The sequence below is a fragment of the Bacillus rossius genome, chromosome 15, assembly GCF_032445375.1.
Source record: "Bacillus rossius redtenbacheri isolate Brsri chromosome 15, Brsri_v3, whole genome shotgun sequence".
Lineage (NCBI taxonomy): Eukaryota > Metazoa > Arthropoda > Insecta > Phasmatodea > Bacillidae > Bacillus > Bacillus rossius.
In genome coordinates this window covers 13,243,713-13,270,778 of record NC_086342.1, presented here as the reverse complement: position 1 = coordinate 13,270,778, position 27,066 = coordinate 13,243,713, and the positions used below count along the sequence as shown (strand labels likewise).

Here is a 27,066-nt window from a genome sequence, read left to right as displayed (position 1 = left end):
ACAAACTGGGGACAAAAAACAGGATTAGTATGCGCCAATTAGCATGGTGGCTGGGAGCTATCTATACCATCAGCGTCAGCATTTTGTAAACTTGAATAGTCAAAAACAATATATAGATAAGCTTATATATAAAATCGCAACTTCAAAAAAAAAAAACCTACAATTTATTCATCCAGAAAAAAAGGTACAGGTATTTAAAGATATTCAAAATTTTGTCGGTCCTCTGGGGCATCACGAAAGCGACGCTATCTCTTAAGTAGGCTACTTTTTTTTGCTAACTAAAAGATGCAGTTTTATTTCAGTGATGTTAACGACAGCACACGGGTTTAGTTCTGTGGCGCGATATACTCTGGGTTGGGGAGGGGGGGGGGGGGGTTTGAGGGCGTGGCCCACTCGAGAGGAATCCGATGTCGGACCGCCGACCGGAATGCGGCCCACCGCGGGGGGGGGGGACCACTGGAAGGCCTTCAAGGTTCCCGAAGGTCGCGAGAGTCGCGCACCTGAAGTCCCAGAAGGCGGGCGCGCTGGCGGACATGTTGAGGTGTCTGCGGCCGTACGCGTTGCCCCTCACGTTGCCCAGCCACACGTCGTAGCCGCGATCCGCCAGCATGAAGGCTGCAACAAGCCAGCAGCGTTCACACAGTCTCCATGCGCCCACACGTCAACTTCATACCTGATCCCATTCCCTCGTTCGATGATGTTCGCAGGCTTACAGCGGCCATTGTCTGAAGTAGCCAGGGCTTCTGGGTTGCAGCCGCGTCCTTGGCGAATAATTCACCGACGTTTCGGGTCGACATTGCAGTCGCCATCATCAGGCAGTAGTTACCTGCTCAAGTAACTACTACCTACTCAAGTAACTACTCCCTGATGATGGCGACTGCAATGTCAACCGAAACATCGGTAAATTATTTACTTGAGTAGAAAGTAGTTACTTGAGTAGGTAACTACTCCCTGATGATGGCGACTGCAATGTTGACCCGAAACGTCGGTGAATTATTCGACAAGGACGCGGCTACAACCTAGAAGACAACCTACCTTATTCCCTATTTATCTCCGGGGTTTAGAGTCATTAAAACAAAAGCCTTTGGATTCTCCTTTTTTTGGCCTGAGTTAGAGAGATGATAGGTACTACATTGTAATTTTTTTTAATGGAACATTAATATCTACGTACAATTACAGATATTTGTAAATTTGTTCATTTGCATGGAAAAAAAACTGTATCATTACGAAATAGAGTTCGCGGTAATACATGGGTTCGGATTCTTACCCGGGAATTTACGCTCTGTGTTGTCCCAGTACCTCGCAAAGTTAAAAGTTATTTTTAAAACGTTCCCTGAATAGCTTTCCAGTATTAATTGGGCACGTTAATAAGCACAATAAAACAAAATAAGAATCCAAAAATTGAATATTCGTTTGTATTTACCCAGTTTCTAAAAAGTCATTCTTGAATGTAACATCGATTAAGTTGTAAAACCATGCGCTAATTTTTCGTTAGAAACACTCAGTATTTTTCTCGAAAAAAACATATGAGAAAATAACCATAGTCATGTGTTGTACAAAGTTACGATACATTTCTTGTAGAATTACAAAACTGTTTCTTGGCAACTGGTTTCCAAATTAATGTTTTGTAAAAGCACAAGACATTCCCCTCCCCCCCCCCCATCCCTTTTCCGTGTAGACCTCGGCGATGACAGCCACGGAAGATATATGACTTAGCCGCCGGTGACTTCAACAATTGCACAATACCCACCGATCTTGACATTTCCTTTTTTCCCCTGACCCCCCGCGACGTCTCTGTAAAAAAAAATTACAGTCGAATTAATCGCCCTTCTGTTACGGGGAGATCCTTGGCCCGTTTTGACGCGCCCGGGACTGCGTCGTCCTTGAAGAAGGCGCGAAGATTGAAGAAGGCAGGGAGAGGGTCTCCCGCGACCAGTTCCCGAACACCACGCGCATTGTTCGTCGTTTCCTCGTGTAAATCCGCGGTCGTTAGTAAAAAAAACAAAGACCAGCTCTTCATCCAGACCTTCCTCTGTCTCCTACACCTAATGCACGCAAACTTGCACCCCGCATGAATGTACCCAGGGTTTTCCCCTGTGTCTACGCAGGTTTTACCTGGGCCCCAACCTATCTCTAGTTGCAGTCTAGAATCAAGAGTGAGGGGAGTTAGTCATGGCGCCAATCGCTGCCATGGCTGGCCAATCCCTTCCTAGCACATGCGACCCTCTCCCTGCATGGCTAATCCCAGCATGACTAGGCGTATAGGCTTCGGCCTGAGACGCACCTAGGTCCCTCCCTAACCCGGACCCCTCCTAAATACACGTAGTTTTAGTTAGGTTAAGAGAAAAAAATTGTGAGATTTCGCATATTTTCATGCTAGATTAATAACTAGGCGTGTGAACAATTATAACTAGGAACTGGATACAGGCCTATTTGCGGTTTGAATGACTTCTAGGATAGACGCGTCACGGCCTAGCCTCCTAGTACGCACGTAACAATACGATATTTATTTTTATCAATGTATGGTGATGATGCTGCAAAAACCAGTTATTTTCATAGCGATAGAGATGATTAGTGCGTATAGAATGTTAAGCGATGAAACGCAATGATTTTATTTCGTTGATGTTATCTTTGAAGTTAAAATTTTATAATCATATTTGTTGTATATAGTAATTTTTTGTGACAATTGATATTGAATTTTGAAGTTAAATGTTCTTATATAATTAATATTTGAGCCTAATATTTCAGCTTCAGCTCTTGTAAATTTTTAAAGGTTTTTACAGTCAAGTTGTTGAGTCATCCTCATTATTATATTGGAATTCTTTGTGAGTTGCAAAGTTTAAGTGGTACCTAGTTTATAAATATTTGCAATTCAGTCCACTTGACCTAAATACCTATATTATGTGTTACAGTTCGCGGCTGGCTAACAAGTGTTTCAGATTGGTGGCAGGCCCACTGAATCATTTTGATGATCATTATTTTTGGGACGTATGTGCTCTTTATATGTATTATATATTTTTTGTAATAAATTGAATGTTTGTTACTTCGAACTCGTTTTATTTATCCTAGCACTGTAAAATGCTTCGTAATATATTATTAATTTGTTGTTTGAGTAACCATCAACAGCCCTTTAATCCTTACTTCCTTATTAATATTATAAATGCGAAAGTAACTCTGTCTGTCTGTCTGTTACGCTTTCACGCCAAAACTATTGAACCGATTTAAATGCAATTTGGTACACAGATAGTCTAGAGCCTGAGAAAGGACATTGACTACTTTTCAATGCGAAAAAAGGGGTGTAAGGGGTTGAAAGGAAGTAGTATGGAAGTATCGTCATTTGTAGAGCTAGAAGCTTGAAACTTATTTTTTTAGGCTGTTGTTTCGATATAAATAAATATGACATTCAAAGTTTGTAAAAGTTTTACACTCAAGGCTGTAAAATAACAATAGGGAATAGGGGATGAAAGTTTGTATGGAAATAAATGTAAGGTTTATGTGAATGTTTTATAAGTTTGCGACGAGAGACAAAATATTAGAGCTATTCTGATGTAACATTTACGGAGTCATTACAAAATGTGAAACTGAAGTTAACGCGAGTAAGAAACTTGCCAAGCACCGCGCCGTACACAATGAGCGCTGTGTAGCCGCGCGGGGCAGGGGGGGGGGGGGGGGGTAGGAGGGGTGGTGGTGCTGAATGCTACCCAAAGACACTATTCCACGCGGACGAAGTCGCGGTCACAGCTAGTATTACATAAAATACAGAAACAGTCACAATAATGAACATAGGGAAACACAAACATAAAATAAGAACAAACAAATGACAAAGACACTAAAATTACCAAACCAAAGTTATCAGAAAAAATTAGCATCATATTTTTTAAAATTAATTTTAACTAATGATATAGAAATAGTTATTTAATGGCACTAAAATTAAGTATTCAAGTGTCTTTCATTGAAATTTTATGATTTAAAAAACGGGTACAGATAATAACATTAATATAAATTCACTCAATTTCAAGCTTGAAATGCCAGTTTATATTTTCTAACTTAAGAAATTCAAGAGTTGAAACACGACAAAGTTGAAAATAAAAGTTATCAAATACTTACCTTAAATTACGGAAGGCGCAAAAAAAATATGAAAGAAACGTAAGCATGAGCCAAATTGTATGATATTCTTATTGTTCTTGAAGGTGAAAATATCTGAAGTATTTTAAAGGTGAAAACTCCATACGATCATCTATTAAATTATCTTGGGAAAAACGTTTTCACTTGCTAAACTATGGCACAGCGAAAGCAATCGACCATTTAAAATCGAGGTTCTCAACGTTTTGACACGACAAAATCTGTAATCCCAGCGGCGGCCGTTTACTTTGAGGGGCATAACCGGTGGCTCTGGAGAGGAAGGGGGGGTTGAGAAGGAATAGGCTGCAGAGAGAAGGGCATTTGAGGAATCCACCCTTGAAAATTTGAAAATCAAACTCCCACATATATATATATATATATATATATATATATATATATATATATATATATATATGCAAGCGAACCGGAAACTTAAATTTAGATCATGGTTTCGATGATTTTTCCTACGAAAATTTACATATTCTTTACAGGTTACGGCGCTGATACTTCACCCAACGAGCGTAAGCACGATATTATCGTGCGTACACCCCTAACAGGGCAACAACGAAAATTTTACATGAAAAAAAAATGTTTGTCTGTAAAGTCGGTATACGGACGATAGATTAACGTAACAACGTCATAACAAAAAACATTGATGAAATGATTGCATACTTTTATGAATAAAATTGAATAATTTTTATTGAATTATCACTAATTTGTATGGATACAAAGAAATGTAATTTACATTTCATAAATATACTTTTATTTGCACTCATTAATTCAAATATGTTTATTACTTTAACGAAGAGATTATTTTTAACTATAACTTTTATACATGTTTGCTATTTAACTTCTTCCGATTTGTGTTATTCTGTTAATGGTAGGACGATGATAGGAAAAGTAGGAAACGAATGGGAGTGTTTCAAGTTTAATGCGCCTCGAAAAAGTCGAATCGACGGTTGTTCCAATCGAGCGGAAGAGAGATAGATGCGGCGCAATCGTACAATGAGCGTAACGGGACAATGTGCGTAACGGGACACTTTTTTCGTGCGTGCACCCGGCGTTCATCGATTTATCAGACGTTGTCACGTCAAAAAAATGGCTTTCAGTGCAGCGGTGGCTAGTCGCACCCCGGGGGTAGTCGGGGGTAGTCGGGGGTAGTCGGGGGTAGTCGGGGGTAGTCGGGGGTAGTCGGGGGAGGGGTGGGGGTGGGGGTGGAGACTCACCGAGGGACTTGCCCGGCGGCAGGAGCAGCCACAGGTCGGAGGCGGCGAGCAAGCCGTGCTGCAGCAGCACGGGTGGGCCGGGGGCGGCGGGGGCGGCGGCAGTACCGGTCCCCGCCTCCCGGCCGCGCGGTACCCGGTGCAAGGTGAGCAGGTATCCGTCCTCCGTGACCGCGGTGTGCGCCTCGCACGGGTACCCCCACCGCCGCGCCAGCTGCAGCTGCGGACATTCCCCCGAACCTTTGAATATATATGCTGTATAGAAGTAGCCAGCCCAGGTTAAAATTTCTAATACGGTTTTGAGGTAGTTGGTTAATTCACCGCCGCAATCGCCACCATCTCTAGGGCATCGACTTGTGGTGGTCCCTAGCGGACAAGTGTCGAACTCTTCAAACACCCCTTCCCCCTCCCGTTGAATGACCTTGAGCTGCAGTGAATGATTGGTGTGGGGGGGGGGGGGGGGTGCGGGGAATGACAGCGGGCGACAGTGCTGCGCTCTAACATGTAAATAACAACCAAGACGATACAGGGCGTTACGGCAGCGCTCTGCAGCGGTGAAGTTCCCAAGCTGCTCATCATACGCTTCTGAAAAACGTAGAGTAAATCCTATCCACTCGCGACTTCTATACAGTATATATATTCAAAGCCCGGACATTCCCCGGGTCACCGCCGGGGGAAACCAGCTCGACGACTAAAGCTGGGTTTCACGATTGATTTCCTTAAGAATTATAACTTAACATCGAGCACACGATTAAGTCAAAACTACATTTTTCCAGTTTATGATCGACTTAGAAGTCGTCAATTCCAACCAATCACGGCACAGAACACACGGTCGGCCATTGTTCGAAAACGAAGAAGCAGGTTTGAAATAGGTTATTGACAAATGGGATATATATTTTTCGAAATGGATGATGATTACAAATGACAAATATACGAATTATAACCCCAAAATACTGCCTCGCTTGGTCCAATAATAAGACACAAACTTCCGGTTGGAAGATTCCGGGTTTGTTGTGATTGGTCGCTTCCCTTAAGTCTTAACGAAAAATATAAAATATAACCATTTCTGTTAAGTCTTAAGTCATCATATGGTTCGCACACGACCCGTCAAAATTCACACACGACAATCATAAACCATTCCACTAGTTTACATAGAGTCATATGGTAAGTACACGACTAAGTCTTAAGTCTTAATTCTTAATTTTCAACCGTAAACCCACCTTAAAACAACGGGAAGCCGACGATTCACCCGTCCTTCTGGACATACCCGAATACTCACGTTGGCAAGCCTTCTTTTCAACAGACGAGAGAGCCAAACGTACCGATCGTGCATCTTCGTTTTTTTGTTTTTTTTTTCGTTCATTGTAAATAAATATACAACTCATGATAACTAACGGTCAATTAGGTTAGGTTAGCTACATTATGAATACTTTAAAACATTGTGGACGGTTGATTTTGGTTAGGATAGCCACATTAAATATACTGTGAAATCATGTAAACGGTCCCCCCCCCCCCCCCCCCCCCAAATTAATACACCTGTTGTGGTACGGAACTTCGGGTTTGGCTCTATCGTCTGTGAAAAGAAGGTTTGCCAACGTGAGTATTCGGGCATGTCCAGAAGGACGAGTGAATCGTAGGCTTCCCTAAAAACAACATCCGTGCGGCTCAGAAATGCCAACATCGAAATTTAACTTTCTCAAACAAAATGACTTTATTTAAAAAAATAATAATAATTTTACAAACATTCTTAATTACAGAATTCATCAAATGGTTTATCAACGGAGTGGCGTATGCTGTCTCGATCAAGTCTCCATTCGTTCTACAAGAATGTTTTTTTCCTCACTAATAAACGATTTTCTTTCGTTTGTTTTTAAAACAAAAGATAATAAAATTACTGACCATTTCTGACGTGTTCATCTTTAAATTAATCGTTCATTCAAAATACTACTGCTATACTAACTTTGACAAAATTTAAAAATAAAATAAACATAGAGTAATACATAGACAAACAATAACACAGAGTCCAAATAAACATAATAAATGAAATATAAAGAAACTAAATAAATATTACATGAAAATAAATATTTACTTTCTATAAAGCGCAAATATTGCCTTTATAGGCTAGTGGGACTTGACAACATAACCAGTACATCTCTCGATTTTTTTTTAAACTTGCTATTTCATTTAAAAAAAAAAATAAAAAAATTAATTGAAGCTGTAATCAAGGCTTGGACAGATTTGAAACTAAATATTCTTTATTTGCTACTTTGGTGAGAAAATTAAATTGTTTGCGTGGTTTTCAACTAAAAACATCGTAAAACAGCCTTCCTTGGCCATTAAAAAAAAAAAAAAAAAAAAAAAAGTTTCTCCTTGTCACACGGTAGTCAGCTCTTCGCAAAGGCTAATTAAACCGGAGACAGGCGTCCGGAATGGTTTTGATGTCACCGGGACTTAATTGCCGTTTGCGAAACCCCCGTCTTGTCACGGCGCTGACCTTCACTCGGACACACCTCGGCGACGCACCAGGGCTCGCTTACACTGGCACCAGGACTCGCTTACACTGGCCGGCCAACTGCGGGAACTACACGAGGCTCGCGCTCTCACGCCTCGCTGACACTTTTGTTTTATTTGTTTTTGACGTGACAACGTCTAATAAATCGACGAACGCCAGCTTGCACGCACGAAAAAGTGTCCCGTTACGCACATGGTCCCGTTACGCGGTGTCCCGTTACGCTCATTGTACGCTTGCGCCGCATCTACCTCTCTTCCACTCGATTGGAAAAACCATCGATTTGACTTTTTCGAGGCACATTAAACTTGAAACACTCCCATTCGTTTCCTACTTTTCCTATAATCGTCCTATCCTTAACAGAATAACACAGATTTGAAGAAGTTAAATAGCAAACATGTATAAAAGTTATAGTTAAAATAATCTGTTTGTAAAAGTAATAAACATATCTGAATTAATGAGTGCAAATAAAAGTAAATTTATCAATTAAATTGTATATTTCATTTCACTCCTTCTTTGTATCCATACAAAATAGTGATAAAAATGATTCAATTTTATTCATAAAAGCATGCAATAATTTCATCAATGTTTTGTTATGACGTTGTCACGTTAAACTATCGTCTGTAAACCAACTTTACAGACAACCATTTTTTTTTTGACGTGTAACATCTCAGCTCTCGATGTACGGCATTTGGTGGGAGTCGTTTCGTTCAATCTAACGTTAAGTCGCATGAAACGGAAATGCGTAACCACGGTGCTGCCATCTGTGGCGGATGAAACGTTCACAAAGCCAAAGGGAAACCTTTAAAGTATTAAATGTTTTAAGGAATTTTAACAAGATGGGCAGTATTTTAATAATATTTCCTTGTCGAAAATCAAGTCCAAATCCAGGGTTAAGCATTTTTTTCAAGTTTTTTGACGTGATAACGTCTTATAAATCGATGAACGCCGGCTGCACGCACAAAAAATTGTCACGTTCCGCCTGAGCCGAGCGTGCAAGAACCGGCCAACCATCGTGCGAGAAAATCTTCTATAATATCAAACAGGTTAAGGCGGGCCTTTAAACTAATTGCTCGTGATTATATTTATACAAATTATTTTTTATTAAATTTGCAAAAACTGTAAATAATATTTGAAAATTAAAGAGTATGCAATTTTTCATTAATGTTTTCTTATGATATTATCACGTAAAATTATCATCCGTAAACCGACTTTACAGACAACTCACCTTTTTTTTTTTTTTTGCTTTTATCGGAACCGTTTCATTATAAAGTTTAAAATTTCGGTCTGCTGATTACATAAATGATTCGATAGTTGACGTAGCTGCTCCTGCAGCGAATTCTAGCGGCTGGTGCGGAAACTACGTGTGATTCGCGTCGAGAAAATGAGTTGAAAACACAGTTTGTGTATACCTATTTATCACACTGGCATCATACGTTAAATTCCGTGTCCGGGTTTCGTATTATTAGCGTATTTGCAACATGAGAACACTTGAATTTTCTCGTTAACCGAGGTTACACATCTCTGACGAGTAAACAAATTAGCTCAACTTTTTTTTCGTTATTACTTTTATTCAAAGTCTGTTACTAAAAAGGTTAACTAGATACCACGCTTGCATTTGTTGTCCTGACACAAATATTTTCAAGTGTGATGTCAGGGGTATAAAAAGTCGCGAAAATGAAGATAATTACGAAGACTTGCGCGACTTCTTAACACTCATGACATTACACCTAGTGAATATCTGTAGAAAATATTTGTGACAGAACAATAAATGCAAGAGAGGTTTAGAGTTAAAAAAAATTTAAATATGGCCTTTTAATAAAAGTAATTACAAATAATTTAAAATGCAACATGGAGTGTAAGCTAACACCGCCTAATGTTTAACGACCGCCTAATGTTTAACGGCCACTATGTTTGAGGGTTGGTATTGGACCTGGCTATGATTTTAATTTTCTCCATCAAAGAGAAAAGTGGGTTGGGGGGAGGTGACGGAGCAAAACCTAATTTTTTTTTATCCTATCACACTACACATCAAAGTTTAATGTTGGACTGAGCCAGCTAAAACTTTTGAATACTGTCCTTAGGTATTTAAAATTAAACAAATGCATTACATTGCTCGATAGAAAATGCGCACTTTTCATGATTAACTTAAAAAAAAAATAATTGTAAATTTTAGTGTTATTACCTACCACTTGTTACAAAGAAAAATGCATGCTGCATTTTTTTTTTTAAATATAGATACCTTATTTGTATTTCCAAGTTAAATTATTTTACATCCGACATTAATTTTATCATTACTTTACTTTATTGAGGTCTTTAATCCTTCGAAATATACGTACACCTGCAGGCTGTGCCGAAAGGAAGTTAATTTTTTCACCTGTAAAGTTCAGTTCTTCAGGAGGGTGATTATCAAAAAGCGGATGTTGGGCGCGGTGGTCGTGCGGTCAGAACACCAACTAACTAACCTCCCGCCAAGGCGACCCGGGGTTCGATTCCCGGTAGGGGGTCGAACCCGCACGTGGAAAACGTGGCGGACGTTACCGCCGCCTGTGGTTATATTCCCTTGCTGCTCCACGGCGCCATCTCTTCTCGTCTCGCGTACTTCTCTGGCCGGCTGTCCTTCTTCCCAACCCCATGTCATCCGCGTAAACTCTGCCTTACGCCAGTAAACTACGGGAAGCCTAAGATGCACATAAAGTTCTGCCATTCCCGATTACACCCGAACAATTCACCTTCGGCCAACCTCGGGTTTATTTATATATATTTATATTTCTCTGTTTATTTTAATGTAGCTATACCAACCTAACTAACCGTCCATTGTGTTTTAAAGTGTTCTAATGTAGCTAACCTAACCGACCACTTTTAATATTTGAATTAATTTTTCCTGCGCAAAAATAAAACAAACCCCGAAGTTGGCCGAAGGTGAATTGTTCGGGTGTAATCGGGAACGGCAGAACTTTATGTGCATCTTAGGTCTCCCAATAACTACCTACATGTCGACTCAACCAATAGCTGAGAAGCTTTATTTCAACTGATTAACCCATTTCCAGTGTGGACACGAGCTTTTTAAGTTTAAGAGACATTCGGTGGCTACGTTAAATTCGCGAGGATCTAGACTTCGCAGCACAGGAGGGAAGGAAATAAGGAGGGGGAGGGGTTCGGGTTTCGACGTACAATCCGAACAGTTTGCCGCAGCTGTTCACTTCTTTAAGAACTTGTTTAGTTTGAAGTTTGTTTGCTATACTTATTTTTTACTGTGTGGTTTTTTCCCCCCCGCCTGAGACTCTTCGCTCAAGGTCACAGAGAAGTTTTTTTCCCCTTTCAACGCCTACTCGTGAATCACGTCCTTTTCTTTTCTCGCGGTAAACCCCCCTCCCCACCCCTGACCGAGGCCGTGTTCCACATGCGCCTGATTGGTCGAGCCAACACTCGCTGCCGTGCCGAAAGGGAAAACTGTCTTCCAGTTACCATCTCAAATGACGTCTCGTTGCAGCATTTGCTTCGGATGAATTACGTCGGTTCCCGGTCAGGGACGGACACAAAGAGTTTGACTTCTTGGGGCGTTTTAAAGGGGGCGGCGAAGGGCCCTCCTGCGATTCTGGAATATCCCCCCCCCTTCCCCTCAATAAAACTGGCGGACCGGTGAAGCTCCTTCAGCAATTTTTTTAAATTTAAATTTTAACGGGTAAATACGCTTTTTGATTCACATGAACAACCTTTTTCAGCTTTATAAAACATATTCTAAAAAAATTTAAGGGCGTCAATAAATTCCACATTAGAATAACATTAACTAATGCCTATAACAAAATCTAGATATTAAAGCCAGACTAAGTTTTAAATTATCATTCATCTGTCTTCGATAAGCCTTTCATAAAAAAAAAAAAAATAAGCCGAAAAATTTACCAAGGAAGCCATTTCGTCCAATTCATCTTTTACCTGTTTTTTTTTTTTAGCAACGGGGGGTTACGAGACCCTATGTCCCCCTCTGAATCCAACACAGGTCCCAAACTTCGACTCCCTCTGAGGGCAGTTAACCACAAATAATAATAATAAAACTTCTAGTTTAAAAAAAACTTAAAAAAAGTTTTTTATCGTTGAATGAACTAAAAATTAAAAAAAAAAGAAAATTCTAATTTAAGTTTTTTTGCAACCCGCCCGTTGCTCCAAGTGACTGACTACATTACTGGGGTGCATCTGTGTTAATATTCACATAGCGGGTTGTGGAATCCTCACTACGGTTGGCAGTATGATGGCATTGAGGGACTGAGAGACGGCATATGTTTTAATAACATAACATTACATTATTATTTTAATATAGAAAATTCTCTTTCTTGAAGGCAGAGTCAACACACTTAAATATTCACACAGCTCATAACACAAGTGTCTTTGTGACTGTATTATTACAGTCTCAGGGCGCGGTTACGTGGAACGCCGAAACACTTCAGGTGAACGGGTTTAAGTGAACAAGTTTAAGTTAACGCGAACGTGTACTGTTACACGGCAGTTTGTACAAAGTGTGTTCAACTCCAAAACCGGTTGTCCACTGTCATCGAATGAATGTGTTGTAGATCCTATTTATTTGAACAAATGTGCCTCTGTTAGAAAATCACCATCAATTTTAAAACAATAAAATATTTACCTGTTGATATTTTTTTGGTGTTGTCGGTAAAATATCACAGGAACTTGTGCGAGGAACATTCTCAATATTACGATGTTTTTTGACGTGATAACGTCTTATAAATCGATGAACGCCGGTTGCACGCACGAAAAATTGCCACGTTCCGCCTGAGCCGAGCGTGCAAGAACCGGTCAACCACCGTGCGAGAAAATCTTCTATAATATCAAACAGGTTACGATGGGCTTTTTTAAATAATTGTTCGTGATTATATTTAAACAAATTATTTAAATTAAATTTGTAAAAACTGTAAATAATATTTGAAAATTAAAAAGTATGCAATTTTTCATGAATGTTTTCTTATGACCTTATCACGTAAAATTACCGTCCGTAAACCGACTTTACAGACAACCCCCTTTTTTTACATGCTTTATATTAGCTTCACCTGTATGTTTGTCTGTCCGTCTGTAACTCTTTCGACTAAGAGTGAGTGACTCATCACTATAAAATGTCCCACCCATTTCATTACGTTCGTTAGCCGAGCGGTCTAAGGCGCGTGCCTTCTGTTACGTCAGCTTTCGGATTCAGCAATCGTGGGTTCTACTCCCGGCCACGCCGAAAAAAAATGATTTTTTTTTTCCCCCCGGTAAATTCTAATATTATATCCATACATCTAACTGCAAATGATTCGTAGAGACTTTACCATTTCTTTGTGACGTTGCAACTCCAAATAGTTATCCCTATGATAATTATACATAAATATAGTTTAAAAAACTAAAAAAACATGCTTTTAAAGAATATCAAACTAAAAAGTTAAAAATAAATATAGTTTAAAAAACTAAAAAACATGCTTTTAAAGAATATCAAACTAAAAAGTTAAAAATAAATATAGTTTAAAAAACTAAAGAAACATGCTTTTAAAGATTATCAAACTAAAAAGTAAAAAATAATTTTAAAATTAAATTTATGACAATAGTATATAAGCAATACTAGTATAAATGAGAAAAAAGCATGGGGCGCTTAATATTATGGCACAAAGCGCCTCAAGCTTTTTTCTCATTTATACTAGTATTGCTTATATACTATTGTCATAAATTTAATTTTAAAATTATTTTTTACTTTTTAGTTTGATAATCTTTAAAAGCATGTTTCTTTAGTTTTTTAAACTATATTTATTTTTAACTTTTTAGTTTGATATTCTTTAAAAGCATGTTTTTTTAGTTTTTTAAACTATATTTATGTTTTCGCTAAGGACTGTTACACTCTACACTCAACAGCCAGTCAGAGACTTGCTCTGGAAGATATGTCGCTCTGAACCACATTGCAAACCTGTTTAGGTTGAATGAGTAATGGCCTCAACCGTAACATGTTCAGACAATGTGTAACCGCACGCAGTAGTTGAACACGTTTACCTGAAGTAGTTCAGGGTCCCGTGTGATAGTGACCTTAGTCATTCCGAAAAGTAAATTCACAGGGAAAACTATTGGTAGAAGTAAGCCACTATTATATTCAGTCATGCATATTGAATTTATGACTTTAACCAAGCCGAATACCGAAAATTAAACAACAGGAAATATTTGTAGCCTAGAAACTGTCATACATGGTGTCTTTCGGTTACTACCTGCCCCCTTTAAGTTGCATGTACAAAATTTTTTTTTTATGTGTAAACATCTTAGCTCTCAGTATAAGACATCTGATGGGAGTGAATTCGCGAATATATCGTAAGTCGCATGGGACGGAAATGTGTAACCACGGTGCTGTTGTATGTGGCAGATAGCACAACCCAAAGTTCACAAAGCCAAAGGGAAACTTTATAGTATTAACTGTTTAATGAATTTTGACAAAATGGGCAGTATTTTAATAACATTCCTTGTTGAAAATCAGGTCCAAAGCCAAGTTTCATACTTTTTAAAGTCTTTTTCGTTTTTATTGGAGCCGTTTCAATATATAGTTTAACATTTGTGTCTACAAATCGAATTATTCAACAGTCAACGTAGCTGCTCCGGCAGCGAACTATAGCGGCGGGTGCGGAAACTACGGCGTGATTCGCGTCCAGAAATTTAGTTTGAAAACACAATTTGCTTATATTTATAACGCTTGGCGTTATTTTAAAGTATTACACGTTAAATTCCGTACCGAGTTTCGTATTATGAGTGTATTTGCAACAAGAGAACACGTGAGTTTGTTCGTCACCGAGGTTACATGTTTACACATCACTGACAAGTACTGAAATACAAGCTAACTTTTTTTCTCAATAGGCCTTTTAGACCCGGTGCACACGTGCGGACATTGTCCGCGCGCCGCAACGTTGCCGCAGAAACACATTCACACAGCACGGACAAATACCGCACAGTCTGAACGATGCCGACCAACGAGATGGATGTGTCGAAACGTAAACGGGAATTCTTTGTGTACCTAGTGTACAAATGTTTATTGGATACAACTAGGAAACATTGGGTGCATCCGTTCACCGACTCAAGACACCTGAGAGGCAGATTTGCAACACGTTTTTCAGACCTGAGAGGCAATGCAGAAAGATTTCATAATTATTTCCGTATGAGTGTCCAGTCATTTGATGAATTATTAGCGAGAATTACGGACAGCATAAAAGCGAAGAACACAGCAAAGTGTACAAGGGATGGATGATGTAACACATAATGACACAAATGGATGTAGAGGTGCACTCCACTGCAACCAAATACGAAACACACTTGCTGACTTTTTCCTCGCCTGTTGGTAGTGTACCATGGCAACAAAATAGCATTTGAACATTTTAAAGTATACGTCATAGTTGCTTTGTAGGTTTGCCCACCCATAATATTTCATCAGCATGTATCCTGACATTATGTATGTACATAAACGTTAAATATTCACTCACTTGTTTCACATCTGAAAATGTATTTAATCATACAGCCTGTTCTGAAATACGGTGCGTTTATTAAAACACTACTTCCTTATATGTATTTATATAGATCAGCATATAGGCATTCATTAAAATAAAGTATAATGTATTCTTAAATATTTCGTTGTTTATTTTCCTTGTCATCCTTTTCGTCAAACGATTCGCAAAATTTACGGCACATGTTGATCCACGCACTTCTTTTTTTTTATTACGATCATGGTATTCTTCAACGGCTACGTTCCATATCCCTGGATAACTTTTAACTTCTGCGATGAAGAGTTCAACATCTAATATGTCTTCAAATTCACGTGATGCTGCCATCTCACTTTGCGGCAATCGACCGCACGTGTGCACTGCTCGATTGACACCAATGTACTAAGGAACGTAGTTGGACGTGCGGCGCCGCAGCGGTCCTGTGGATCTGCGGACAAAAATGTAAGCACAGTGGACGTGCAATGGACGTGCGGTGCCGCTGCGGTGCCGCAGCTGTGTGTGCATTACTTCTTATCAGTGAAGCCTTCCGAGAACGCATCTCCGGCGCTGCACGGACAATGTCCGCACGTGTGCACCGGGCCTTAATGGCCCAAACTTTATGCCATCTGGCCTACGAACTAATCTTTCAATTTTAATCGCCACAGAAATCCGTGCATTACCCGGCATTCAAAGAATCCAGAATCCCTTTCCATCAAATTTGGCATTCTGCTACCAACTACGCTACGAAGGTTCTTTTTATTTTATTTTTTAAGTGGTAAATATTTAACTAAGATTCACAAACCCACATATTTTAAGTCGCTACTACTACGTACACACGTTTTCAGTCAACAACCGAGTCATTTGGGGCGGAAACACACGACATATATTAATTACGTCGGAAGATGACTCAGCCATTTTTTTTCAAGGAAATCATGGGAAATCGATGTACAGTGTCTTACCACCCCGTAACCTCGATTTTTATTTTCAATAATCTTAGTCAGTCTTTTTTTTTAATGGTCAAGACTCCAGATTTAAGGATCAAAGGTTTCCGGTACGATTTCCGGCTAAATTGAGAATTTTTTCGCGTTGAAAAATAAAATGTTTTGTAAGAATTAGTACTCTAGAAGTTAATTATGAACAGCGAGAATTTTGCCTGAAGAATTTCAAAGGATGATTAAAAGTTGCTGTAGTTATTTGATAATACATACTCTTATGACGTTGTAAAAAAAGTAACCAAAGACCTTTTAACAGCGTAAAGACAACAAGAGTTATAGACGATAAAAAAGGGTCATTATACGCTCCGCAATGCAAACAAAAGCCGCACTGAAGGCAGTTGATAAGAATACTGACAAACCACAAAGCTTAGTACATCATCTTCTCAGCAAAAAAAAAAAAAAAATCTGATGTCCTTACAGGAATGTAGCTTATTACGAGCGAGTGAATATTAAAAGTCAACAAATACACCAAGAAATTTTACACAGACAACTGCTGTGGATTCCATTCGTTGCCGGAGGTGAATTTTTTAAAAACTTATCTTTTATTAAAAAGATAGTTAATTTTTGTTAATGCCACATACCTACCACGTTGATAATCACTCAGGTTTTTTTTAATTAAAAGAGGAAAATATTGGCACACAAAAAATTTTGACGCAGTGTGTTGACCCAACATAAATATACTTGTGAGGATTGTAAATTCTGTATCATGTAACTTGTCTTAGGATCTGTCAGTTCACAAAACTTCTGCCATTGTTCTTAAAGGGGGTTGGTCTTGCCCATCACGCTATTTCAAATATGTTGACACCGCTTGCAACAAAGCTTCCGTGATAATTTTTTTCGACGTGATAACGTCTTATAAATCGATGAACGCCGGTTGCACGCACGAAAAATTGTCACGTTCCGCCTGAGCCGAGCGTGCAAGAACCGGCCAACCACCGTGCGAGAAAATCTTCTATAATATCAAACAGGTTAAGGCGGGCTTTTTAACTAATTGTTCGTGATTATATTTAAACAAATTATTTAAATTAAATTTGCAAAAACTGTAAATAAAATTTGAAAATTAAAAAAGTATGCAATTTTTCATCAATGTTTTCTTATGACGTTATCACGTAAAATTATCGTCCGTAAATCGACTTTACAGACAACCCCCCCCCCCCCTTTTTTTTTTTGGGTCGACATGGAGTAGGACTTAGCCTTGGCTACTTCTTGACGTCAACACTTGTGAACTGGTATGATCATAGTGCTAGTTTTAGTCGCCCTAGTGACATAATAAGTTATTTTCTCGCGGCGCTTACGTTCCAGAGCCTTTTAGTGAATATGTGGTTCAATGGCGGATCCAAGGGGGAGGGGGGCACCAGGGGCAAGTACCCCTCCCCCCCCCCGGAAAACCAGTTGTCTGCTACATTGATATTGCCGACAAAAATTATTGTTTGTGAAAAAAAATAAAATATTTTAATGTAATTAATGAATTTCTTGTAGAATTATAAAATCTGGTGGTTGGATATTATGTGTAGTGTGAGTAGATTAAATACAAATTTAGTAATTTTAAGACATTTTTTTCTCCGGCTACTCTGAAATCCTAGAGTGTCCCCCTCCGAGGTGAACCTCTGGATCCGCCACTGATGTGGTTGCAACACGGCGTAGGAGGTCTGGGCGATAGTTCAAAAATTATATTTATAGCAAAAAGATGGAAAAATCCCAGATGGCGGGGCCTAACCCCCATTAAACAAACACGTGTTGCAAGTGACTGTTGGGGAATGGGAACATCTGGTACTATTCTTGAGAACAGTTAAATGAATGCGAGACAAGTTAACATCACGCCGAATTTAACGTCGAGTTCTGCGGGGTAAGTTCCTGGATTAACATCATCTCGTACACATGAATAATACGTGCGTGTGAGGGCATGGTAAATTTCACAGAGGCAAAGTGCGTGGTAAATGGCTTCGTAATCACAAATTCTATTTTGCGGTATATTTGAAGAAAAAAAAACGGCCTTTTCTGATTTTACTGTCTCGCCGTAGGCTAATTAATTACTCCCATGCGCATAAGAAAATTGCAATGGTCTATGTATGTATGTATGGTGAGTATTTTCAAAAACTATAAATGCGCCTACAATTTTTTTCTTAGTGTAACATCACAGCTCTCGGTATACGGCATTTGGTAGGAGTAATTACGCCAATGGAACGGAGGTCGCATGAAATGTAATTGCGTAAACACGGTACTGTCATCTGTAGCGGAAAGCACGAATAGAAGTTCACAAAGCCAAAGGGAAACTTTATATTATCGACCGTTTAGTGAATTTTATCCAGATGGAAAATTTCTGTTCCGACATTCAGGTCCAAAGCCGAGCTTTAGAAGTTTTTTTTCAAGCATTTTTCGCTTTTATTGGAGCCGTTTGATTTTAATAGTTAACATTTTCCTTTGAAAATCGAATGAAAATCGATTATAGCAAGGGTGCGAAAACTACGAGTGATTAGAGTCCAGAAAATTAGTCGAAAACACAATTCGCCTATATTTATTAACTCGGCATTATTTTAAAGAATTATACACAAAATTCCGTGTCCAATTAGCGTATTATAAGTGTATTTGCAACATGAGAACACATGAATTAACTCGCTACCGAGGTTAGATGTTGCACTTCTCTGGCGAGTACTGGAAGACTCACTCAATTTTTTTGACGTGACAACGTCTAATAAATCGATGAACGCCGGCTGCACGCACGAAAAAGTGTCCCACTACGCACATTGTCCCGTTACGCTCATTGTACGCTTGCGCCGCATCTATCTCTCTTCCACTCGATTGGAACAACCATCGATTTGACTTTTTCGAGGCACATTAAATTTGAAACACTCCCATTCGTTTCCTACTTTTCATATCATCGTCCTATCCTTAACAGAATAACACAGATTGGAAGAAGTTAAATAGCAAACATGTATAAAAGTTATAGTTAAAATAATCTCTTCGTTAAAGTAATAAACATATTTTAATTAATGAGTGAAAATAAAAGGAAATTTATCAATTAAATTGTAGATTTCATTTCACTCCTTCTTTGTATCCATACAAAATAGTGATAATTTAGTAAAAATTATTCAATTTTATTTATAAAAGTATGCAATCATTTCCTCAATGTTTCGTTATGACGCTGTCACGTTAAACTATCTTCCGTAAACCGACTATACAGACAACCAATTTTTTTTGACTAGCTAATTTACTCATTAATTTCAAGATAGAATTCGATTGTTTTTTTTCCCCGAACTGAAACGCTATGGTAGATATAAATTATTATTTTTTTACGTACCCCACCATTCTCTATTTCTCCCGACTACTTCATGAGGTTCCGAGCTGATTTTCACACTGCCAAAGAAAATCATTTTTTTTTTGTATACTTGAAAGAAAAAAAAAGCATACCGAACCGACTAAGAAGCACGGAGAGCTGATTTTTCCTTCAACCAAACATAACACGCAGTTTGATTAACAAAAGGCCTTTGTTGGTGTTTTGTGCGCACAAACCAGTGATCAGAGACAAACAAGACGCCGCATGCATGAGCACATGTGATTCCACTAGGGTCGTTACCACAACGCCGAAATACCATAACGCCGAATGTCAAAATTGACCATAACGCCGACAGCTAGAAAACTGCTGTGTACCACAACGCCGAAATAACAACTGAATGCATTTGTGTGTGTTTCTTAAATGTACATTAACGCCGAAATACCACAATCAAACCTAACCTAACCTAACCTAGCGTAATATAACCTAACTTAGCCTAGCCTATCCTAGCCTAACCTAACCTAATCTAACCTAACCTAACCTTTGTGGCAGTCTTGCAATGACATTTTTCGGCGTTAGTGTATTTCGGCGTTGTGGCACACAGCAGTTTTCTAGCTGTCGGCGTTGTGGTGCGTCCCCATTCCACTACAACACGTGTTCATCGTAGGGAGGAAAACAAACACCTCGCGTTTCTTTTCTTTTTCTTTTTTTTTGTCTCGTCGGTTGCGCAACTCGTTTCTTGCAAACGAGTTGAAGCGAAACCATTTCAAGGTGACTCCAATCCAAGTCGTACACAATGACGCACAAACACTGGACGGGAAATACAGTTGATAAATTAAAATGTTGATACGTGTTTTCGAAACTCCGAGAATTATTTCAATGACGAGTTCAGGCATGAATCTCAGGAGGGAACTTTAAAAAAAAATTAAAAATAATTGCAACAACAATTTGTTTACGTCTTCAACAAGTGGTTTGGGCAGTTTATCACTATCAACATGCGTCACGTCCTTTGTGGTTTGTGATTTCAGGTACAGTCTGTCTCGCTCTTATGTTGCAGTACAGAGCAAATGGCACACACTATTGGCATATTGATACCAAATATCTTGTAAACATTAACATTATTACTATAGATAATTATAAGTTTTAGAAAATGTTAAATTATAAAAAAAAATTAAGTCCATAAAAATTACATTTTGATAGTTATTATAGTTGTGTAGGTACATTATAAAAGAAAAAAATACAAATTCTAAACACAAGTTATTATTTTACAGAAGAAACTATTCGTATCAGTCGATCACTATTAATAACAAGGTATTCCAATAATTAATTTCAAAATTCAAACACAGCTCAAATGTTTAATATTGAAGTATATTTTAAAAAAACATTTTCGACAAAAAATGATTGAAATTAATATGGCGTAATTCTGATAAATTTTCTTAGAAGAGAGGACTGAATATTATCAGATGATGTTTTTGATTAAATACAACAAAAAAACTGTATTACCAAAAATCTCATTCTAAATTTTACTCTCAAAAATAATTTTTATACTTTAATGTATTATTATTTTTTAATTATAAAGTTGTGTCTAAAACTTTAGTGTTCTTTGCATATATCTGAAAACAGAGAAGCCTGGAACACGAACAGCGCTAATAGCAGATATATAGTGCATTGGAAAGAGAAAGTGAATGCCCATTAAAATGCACACTGCAATCTAAGAACGACACGTGCTATAGCCTGCGGTAACAGCTCACCTTGAAAAAAAAAACCATAACAACATACTGACTTTACCGAGTCCTCACATAGTTATTCATAACTTCCATACGTGTTCACAGCTGGATTCATTACTGCCAGTAATCATATATAAGTGGACGAGGTAGAATTAGCATTAATTTTTGCTAGTCGGTGATTTTTCTCAGAATATTCCAGTTAAACCACCTCCATTATTCCCCCCCCCCCCTGGTTGTCATTCTGTCACTACTCTACATAATCTTCGTATAACCTCATTAACTAGAGCGAGGTAGTGCAATGGAAAAAAAAAAATTGCGAGAGAGTCATTTAGTGCAACCCGCCAGAGATGTGTAACATCGAATCTCGGTAACGAGCAAATTCATGTGCCCACATGTTGCAAATACACATATAGCACGACACTTGGCCGCGGAAATTGAAGTAGAATTAATTCTTTAAAATAGTGTAATAGTGAGAGTGAAAAAAACATTTACGGAAATTGTGTTCACAGCTTCATTTATTGACGCGAATCACACGTAGTTTCCGCGCCCGCCGCTAGAATTCACTGCCGCAGCAGCTAAATCGACTATCGAATCATTCGATTAGCGACCGAAATTTTAAACTATAAAATGAAACGGTTCTGATAAAAGAAAAAAAAAATCCTTGAAAAAAAAAACAACTGAACCCCGGGCATTGGACCTAATTTTTGACAAATAATTTTATTAAAATACTTCCCATACTTTTTGACTTTGTAAACTTTTATTCGCGCCATCCGCCACAGATGGCAGCACCGTGGTTACACACTTCCGTTCCGTTCACGAAATTACTCCTACCAAATGCCGTATACCTAGAGCTAAGATGTTGAATAAATATTAAAAAAAAAAAAAAAAAAATTAACTTGCATTCCGGAAGACACTCGAATCCCAATGCGGTCGTACTGATGTTGGGTTCCCCGTGATTTGCCCTAGATCGCTCCAGCCAGGAGGATGTTGGGACAGCTGAGTCTTAATCCTTGCCCCAGTATTTGTTAAACGTGTCTGTCAGTAAACAACCTCCCCCCCCCCACCCCCCCCCCCTCGGCTATCGAACAGACGCGACTCCAAGGCAGGAGGGCAAGCCGCGCCTAGCAGAGCCCAGAGCCACAAACTTTAATTTTTTTTATAGTTCTTTTTGTATAGTGTTTCTGTGAAAAATAACATCAATGGGAAAAATGAATAATTTCACTTTTATTCGCATCTAATTTAACAATCAGTACCTTTCGATTTCACCAGACTTGTCATGATTTCATGTGATAAAAATCCTTCAAAGATTTTATTGCCTCATTTAATGACGCGATTTCACCATTGGCATCAATAAAATGTACCCGAGTATTATATTTATAGATAGAACATCAAATTTCCTTAAGAATAAACATAGTTTTAAAGAGTTTTTTTTTTCAAAATATTCCAGCAATTTTATTAGGGGGCTATTCCGTACCTTCTCTATAGTTGTATAGTACTAGGGCCCTGAAAAAGAGAATGACTTCGCAGACACCAGTGCCGCCACTGCTGCTGACGCTATGTGGAACACTAATTAACTGATTCATTAATTCATGTACTCACAGCGTCCATGTAGGTCTCAGGCAGCGCCAGCGCCACCTGCAGGGCGCAGAGCACGGTTGCCAACACCCGCATGTTAGACGGCGTCGTCTTCGTCGGGGCGTCGCGACGCTCGCCGGCTCGCAAACAGCAGCGCTTCGCCTGGTCCTATACTCGAGAACAGCGAACAGCTACTCCGTTCCAGCGGAACTCTTCCTATACTCGAGAACAGCAAACAGCTACTCCGTTCCAGCGGAACTCTTCCTATACTCGAGAACAGCAAACAGCTACTCCGTTCCAGCGGAACTCTTCCTATACTCGAGAACAGCAAACAGCTACTCCGTTCCAGCGGAACTCTTCCTATACTCGAGAACAGCAAACAGCTACTCCGTTCCAGCGGAACTCGTCCTACACTCGAGAACAGCGAACAGCTACTCCGTTCCAGAAGAAATCGTCCTATACTCAAGAACAGTGACAGCTACTCCGTTCCAGAAGAAATCGTCCTACACCCGAGAACAGCGAACAGCCTCTCAGGATCAGCGAATCAAGCCTCACTCTCAAAAGCCAGCGACAGCAACTCAGGATCAACGAATCTCGTCTTACACCCGAAAGCAGCTCTTACGGTATCTCAGGATCAGCGAAAACTCGTCCCGTATTCGGAAACAAAGATTTGCACAATTCGCCTTATATTTAAAAAAAAAAACTCTACTGGAATAAGTGGAATTTCAACTACAGAAAGGAAGTAAACACAGCTGTGGAATGATTTTTAAGAGATTGCACTTGTATTTCACATACACATAATTGATCACGAGTGTGTGGACAAAATTCTAAGGTTATTTTTCCTTGTACTTTAAATGTGAAACCCATATTTTTCGATGACACTGCAAAAAACGAAGCACGTGTTTTTAACAACAGTTTAAATGTAATACGACTGTCGATGCTACGGCAACGAAAGTAATTTTGAAATATATGTAAACATGCTCACTTCCGACAAAACGAAGCGTTCAACATTTTCAAGCGAATCAGAGAGAGAGAGAGAGAGAGAGAGAGAGAGAGAGAGAGAGAGAGAAAAAACTAGTGTTGCGAATCAGAGAGAAAATAAACTAGTGTTTCGCGAATCAGAGAAAAAAAAAAAAAACAAGTGTTTTGCGAATGGAGTCGCACTTGCGCGTAACCACCAGCCGAGTTACGTCCGTGCCGAATGTGCGTCGACGCCGCTGTGGAGCCGGGTGGAGCCGGGTGGAGTCAGGTGGAGCAGCGCCGGGCAGACCGCGCGAACCCGCCAGCAGCGCCCTCCGCGCGGGGAGCGGAGTGCGGAGGAACTACACTCGCCGCGGAAGGCCGTCCTCTTCGGAAACGTCGTGGCGTCTTGCGGAGGAAGGAGGGGGGGGGGGAGGGGGGATAGCGCGATGCCGCCGAGTGACGTCAAAAGGGAGGTTCCCCGGCCATTCGCTGAATCCATGCCCTCCTCCCCCCCTTTTTTTTCCCCCAACACACACACACACACCGTGCAGCAACAATGTCAGGAACGAAACACCTTAAAATTACGAAGAACTCTTCTGGTTACAAATTATTATATCCACGGATATTCGTTAATCTAAGGTTATCTTTCGTAAGTTTAACGGGTTGAAGTTGGACATCAGCGAGTCGACTCTCGGAGATATCGATACTGGGATAATCGCTGTAACACGAGGGCAGACAGGACGAGGAGTCCATCGTTCACAATTTCCCGTCTCTCTGTACTTTCTTCACACACGCCCCCAGACACGCTGCTTTGGGTGAAATTTATTAACCCATCGGAAAAAATCTTGATGTGTATGTATCCTGCCGAAAAGTAAAGCCACTATCTGAATCCTGCCAACCTCTTGTACTCTTCTACGCTGCATGCCACTGCAAAGCTGGACACAAATCGACTGTAGTGTTTCGGTGATATGGGACAACGCACCGTCTGCTACAGCACTCAGGGTATGCTCATGCGAGTGTGTACGAGCACAAAGCACGGCCCTGTCGAATTTCACCGTTGTAGAAGTCTGATGAACATTGTACCTATGTCAACGTGGCATTAAATCCCTACACATAGTTACGCTCGTCACTGACTCACTGATTCTGTTACGCCAAAGAGATACGTATGCCTTGGAGGCAGACGTATCATGAAGCACAAATATTAGCCTACTCCATAGAGATGTGTACAAAATAGAAATCGGAAATGTAACGACAGAGTAACATTTGAAATAAAACTAGATAAGTGGAAAACGCCTTTGATGTTAAATTAAAGAGCTTGTTACATTCATTAATTTTTCAACAGGCGCCTTACAACCTCCTAGTATCTCAGAATACTCGTTTTGGCGGCATTCCAAACTTTTGTTGATGTGTGTATACAAGTCATGAATATATAAAACGTTTTAGATTATTTCTGTGGGAATACTGTGACTTCTAAACACTGCCAGCTGACAGCTTTAATCTACATATATGCAAAAAAAAAATAAAAGAAGGCTCGCACACGATAGTACATTTGATAAAATATTTATTTGTTGAACGACTGTTAAGGAGAACCGTATTGAACTATGCCGAGGGCCGTTTCTTGTGGTGTGGTTAGGGAAAAAGGGGGGGGGGGGGGAAACCAACCCACTGACTTATCACGAATTAATTTCGTTATAAAATGACAACTGCCATCGAGGCCTGACGGATCCCGAGGAACGACGGGGTCTATGACATGTAGGGATGGAGGGGAGGATGTTGGGAAAACCTCACAGCAACGTCCACCACGTTTTCCACGCTTGCGATAATAAAATGGGGCGTGGCTGTGTCATGATGGACATGGCCGTGTGTTGTACGTGAATACGTGTACGTAACAGGTAATATTTTCTACACAAAATATAAAATACTATTTCACACTAATGTTTTATACATGCAATCGATAGATTTTTGACGAGAGCTGACGATTGAAACCCAAACGAACGCCGTATCTTCTCCGAGTTAAAAGTTATACCAAATGGAAATCTCGAAATGCAGCAAAATGACCTCAAAATGGTGGCGTTTACCCCTCCACCGCGCGCTCTGCGTCACAGTCCTCACTTAGCGTGACGAATTCTTTGATCCTTCAGCTATCCAGTGGCGTAATTAAATTTTGGACGGAGATGATAGATATGTAGCTGAAACACCAAACTGTATCATTAGTTTTTTTTTTAAAATTGCCTCCCACTATGGAAGCAAATTTTAAAGACGTATTCACGTCAAAAAAAACCTCTCCCGCCGGGGTTCGAACGGGAGACCTAAGATGCACATAAAGTTCTGCCATTCCCGATTACACCCGAACAATTCACCTTCGGCCAACCTCGGGTTTATTTATATTTCTCAGTTTATTTTAATGTAGCTATACTAACCTAACTAACCGTCCATGGTGTTTTAAAGTGTTTGCAATGTAGCTAACCTAACCGGCAACTTTTTAATATTTGGATTCATTTTTTTTCCTGCGCAAAAAATAAAACGAATCCCGAAGTTGGCCGAAGGGGGAATTGTTCGGGTGTAATCGGGAACGGCAGAACTTTATGCGCATCTTAGGTCTCGCCGGGGTTCGAACCCGATTCGCCTCGGTGGCGAGGCGGGCGATCCTCCCGACCACGACGAGAAGATGAGAGGAGAGGAGTAGCGGGGAAGACACATCACTAAGCGGAGCCTCGAGCCCGCCGACAGCTCTCTCGGGCGTGGACGGCCTTGGAGCAGCAATTTGACTGCGAGCGCCGCCGGCTCGTTTACCCGCGCGGTTAGCGGGTGGTCGCGTGTTCGACCCCCGCCACGAGCTTCTGCCGGCTCCTGCAAGGTCCCAGCGGCAGGGTCGTAGCCCGGGGGGGGGGGGGTTAGGGGTTCAAACCACCCCCCCCCCTTAGCACCAAATAATTAATTAATTTCTTATTCATCACTCAAACAAATATCATAATAAAATTAATAAGATTTTTACCATTACAATATTTAAATTTAAGTACCGAAAAACTGCTAAAATAGCACTATTTTACACCTTATAATCCAAATTTTCCCGGGGCAGGACCCTCGGACCACCCCGCTTTAATACGGGGGGGGGGGGGGGGGGGCATGCTTCTGAACACCCCCACCCCCATACACAAATCCTGGCTACGCCACTGCCCGGCGGCAACCAC

The 27,066-nt window shown here is 39.9% G+C and overlaps 1 protein-coding gene across 1 annotated transcript in view; it reads right to left on the bottom strand.

Moving 5' to 3' along the window:
- Positions 1-24,136, bottom strand: part of LOC134539636 (lipase 3-like) — a 47,094-nt gene extending 22,958 nt beyond the window's left edge. Inside the window, exons 1-3 of the mRNA XM_063381822.1 lie at positions 22,937-24,136; positions 5,349-5,565; positions 501-615 (exon numbers count right to left, since the gene is read on the bottom strand). Of these exons, the coding sequence (XP_063237892.1) occupies positions 501-615; positions 5,349-5,565; positions 22,937-23,008 (404 nt within the window). The 5' untranslated portion in view covers positions 23,009-24,136. The remainder of the gene's footprint in view (positions 1-500; positions 616-5,348; positions 5,566-22,936) is intronic.
- Positions 24,137-27,066: the final 2,930 nt, after the last annotated feature.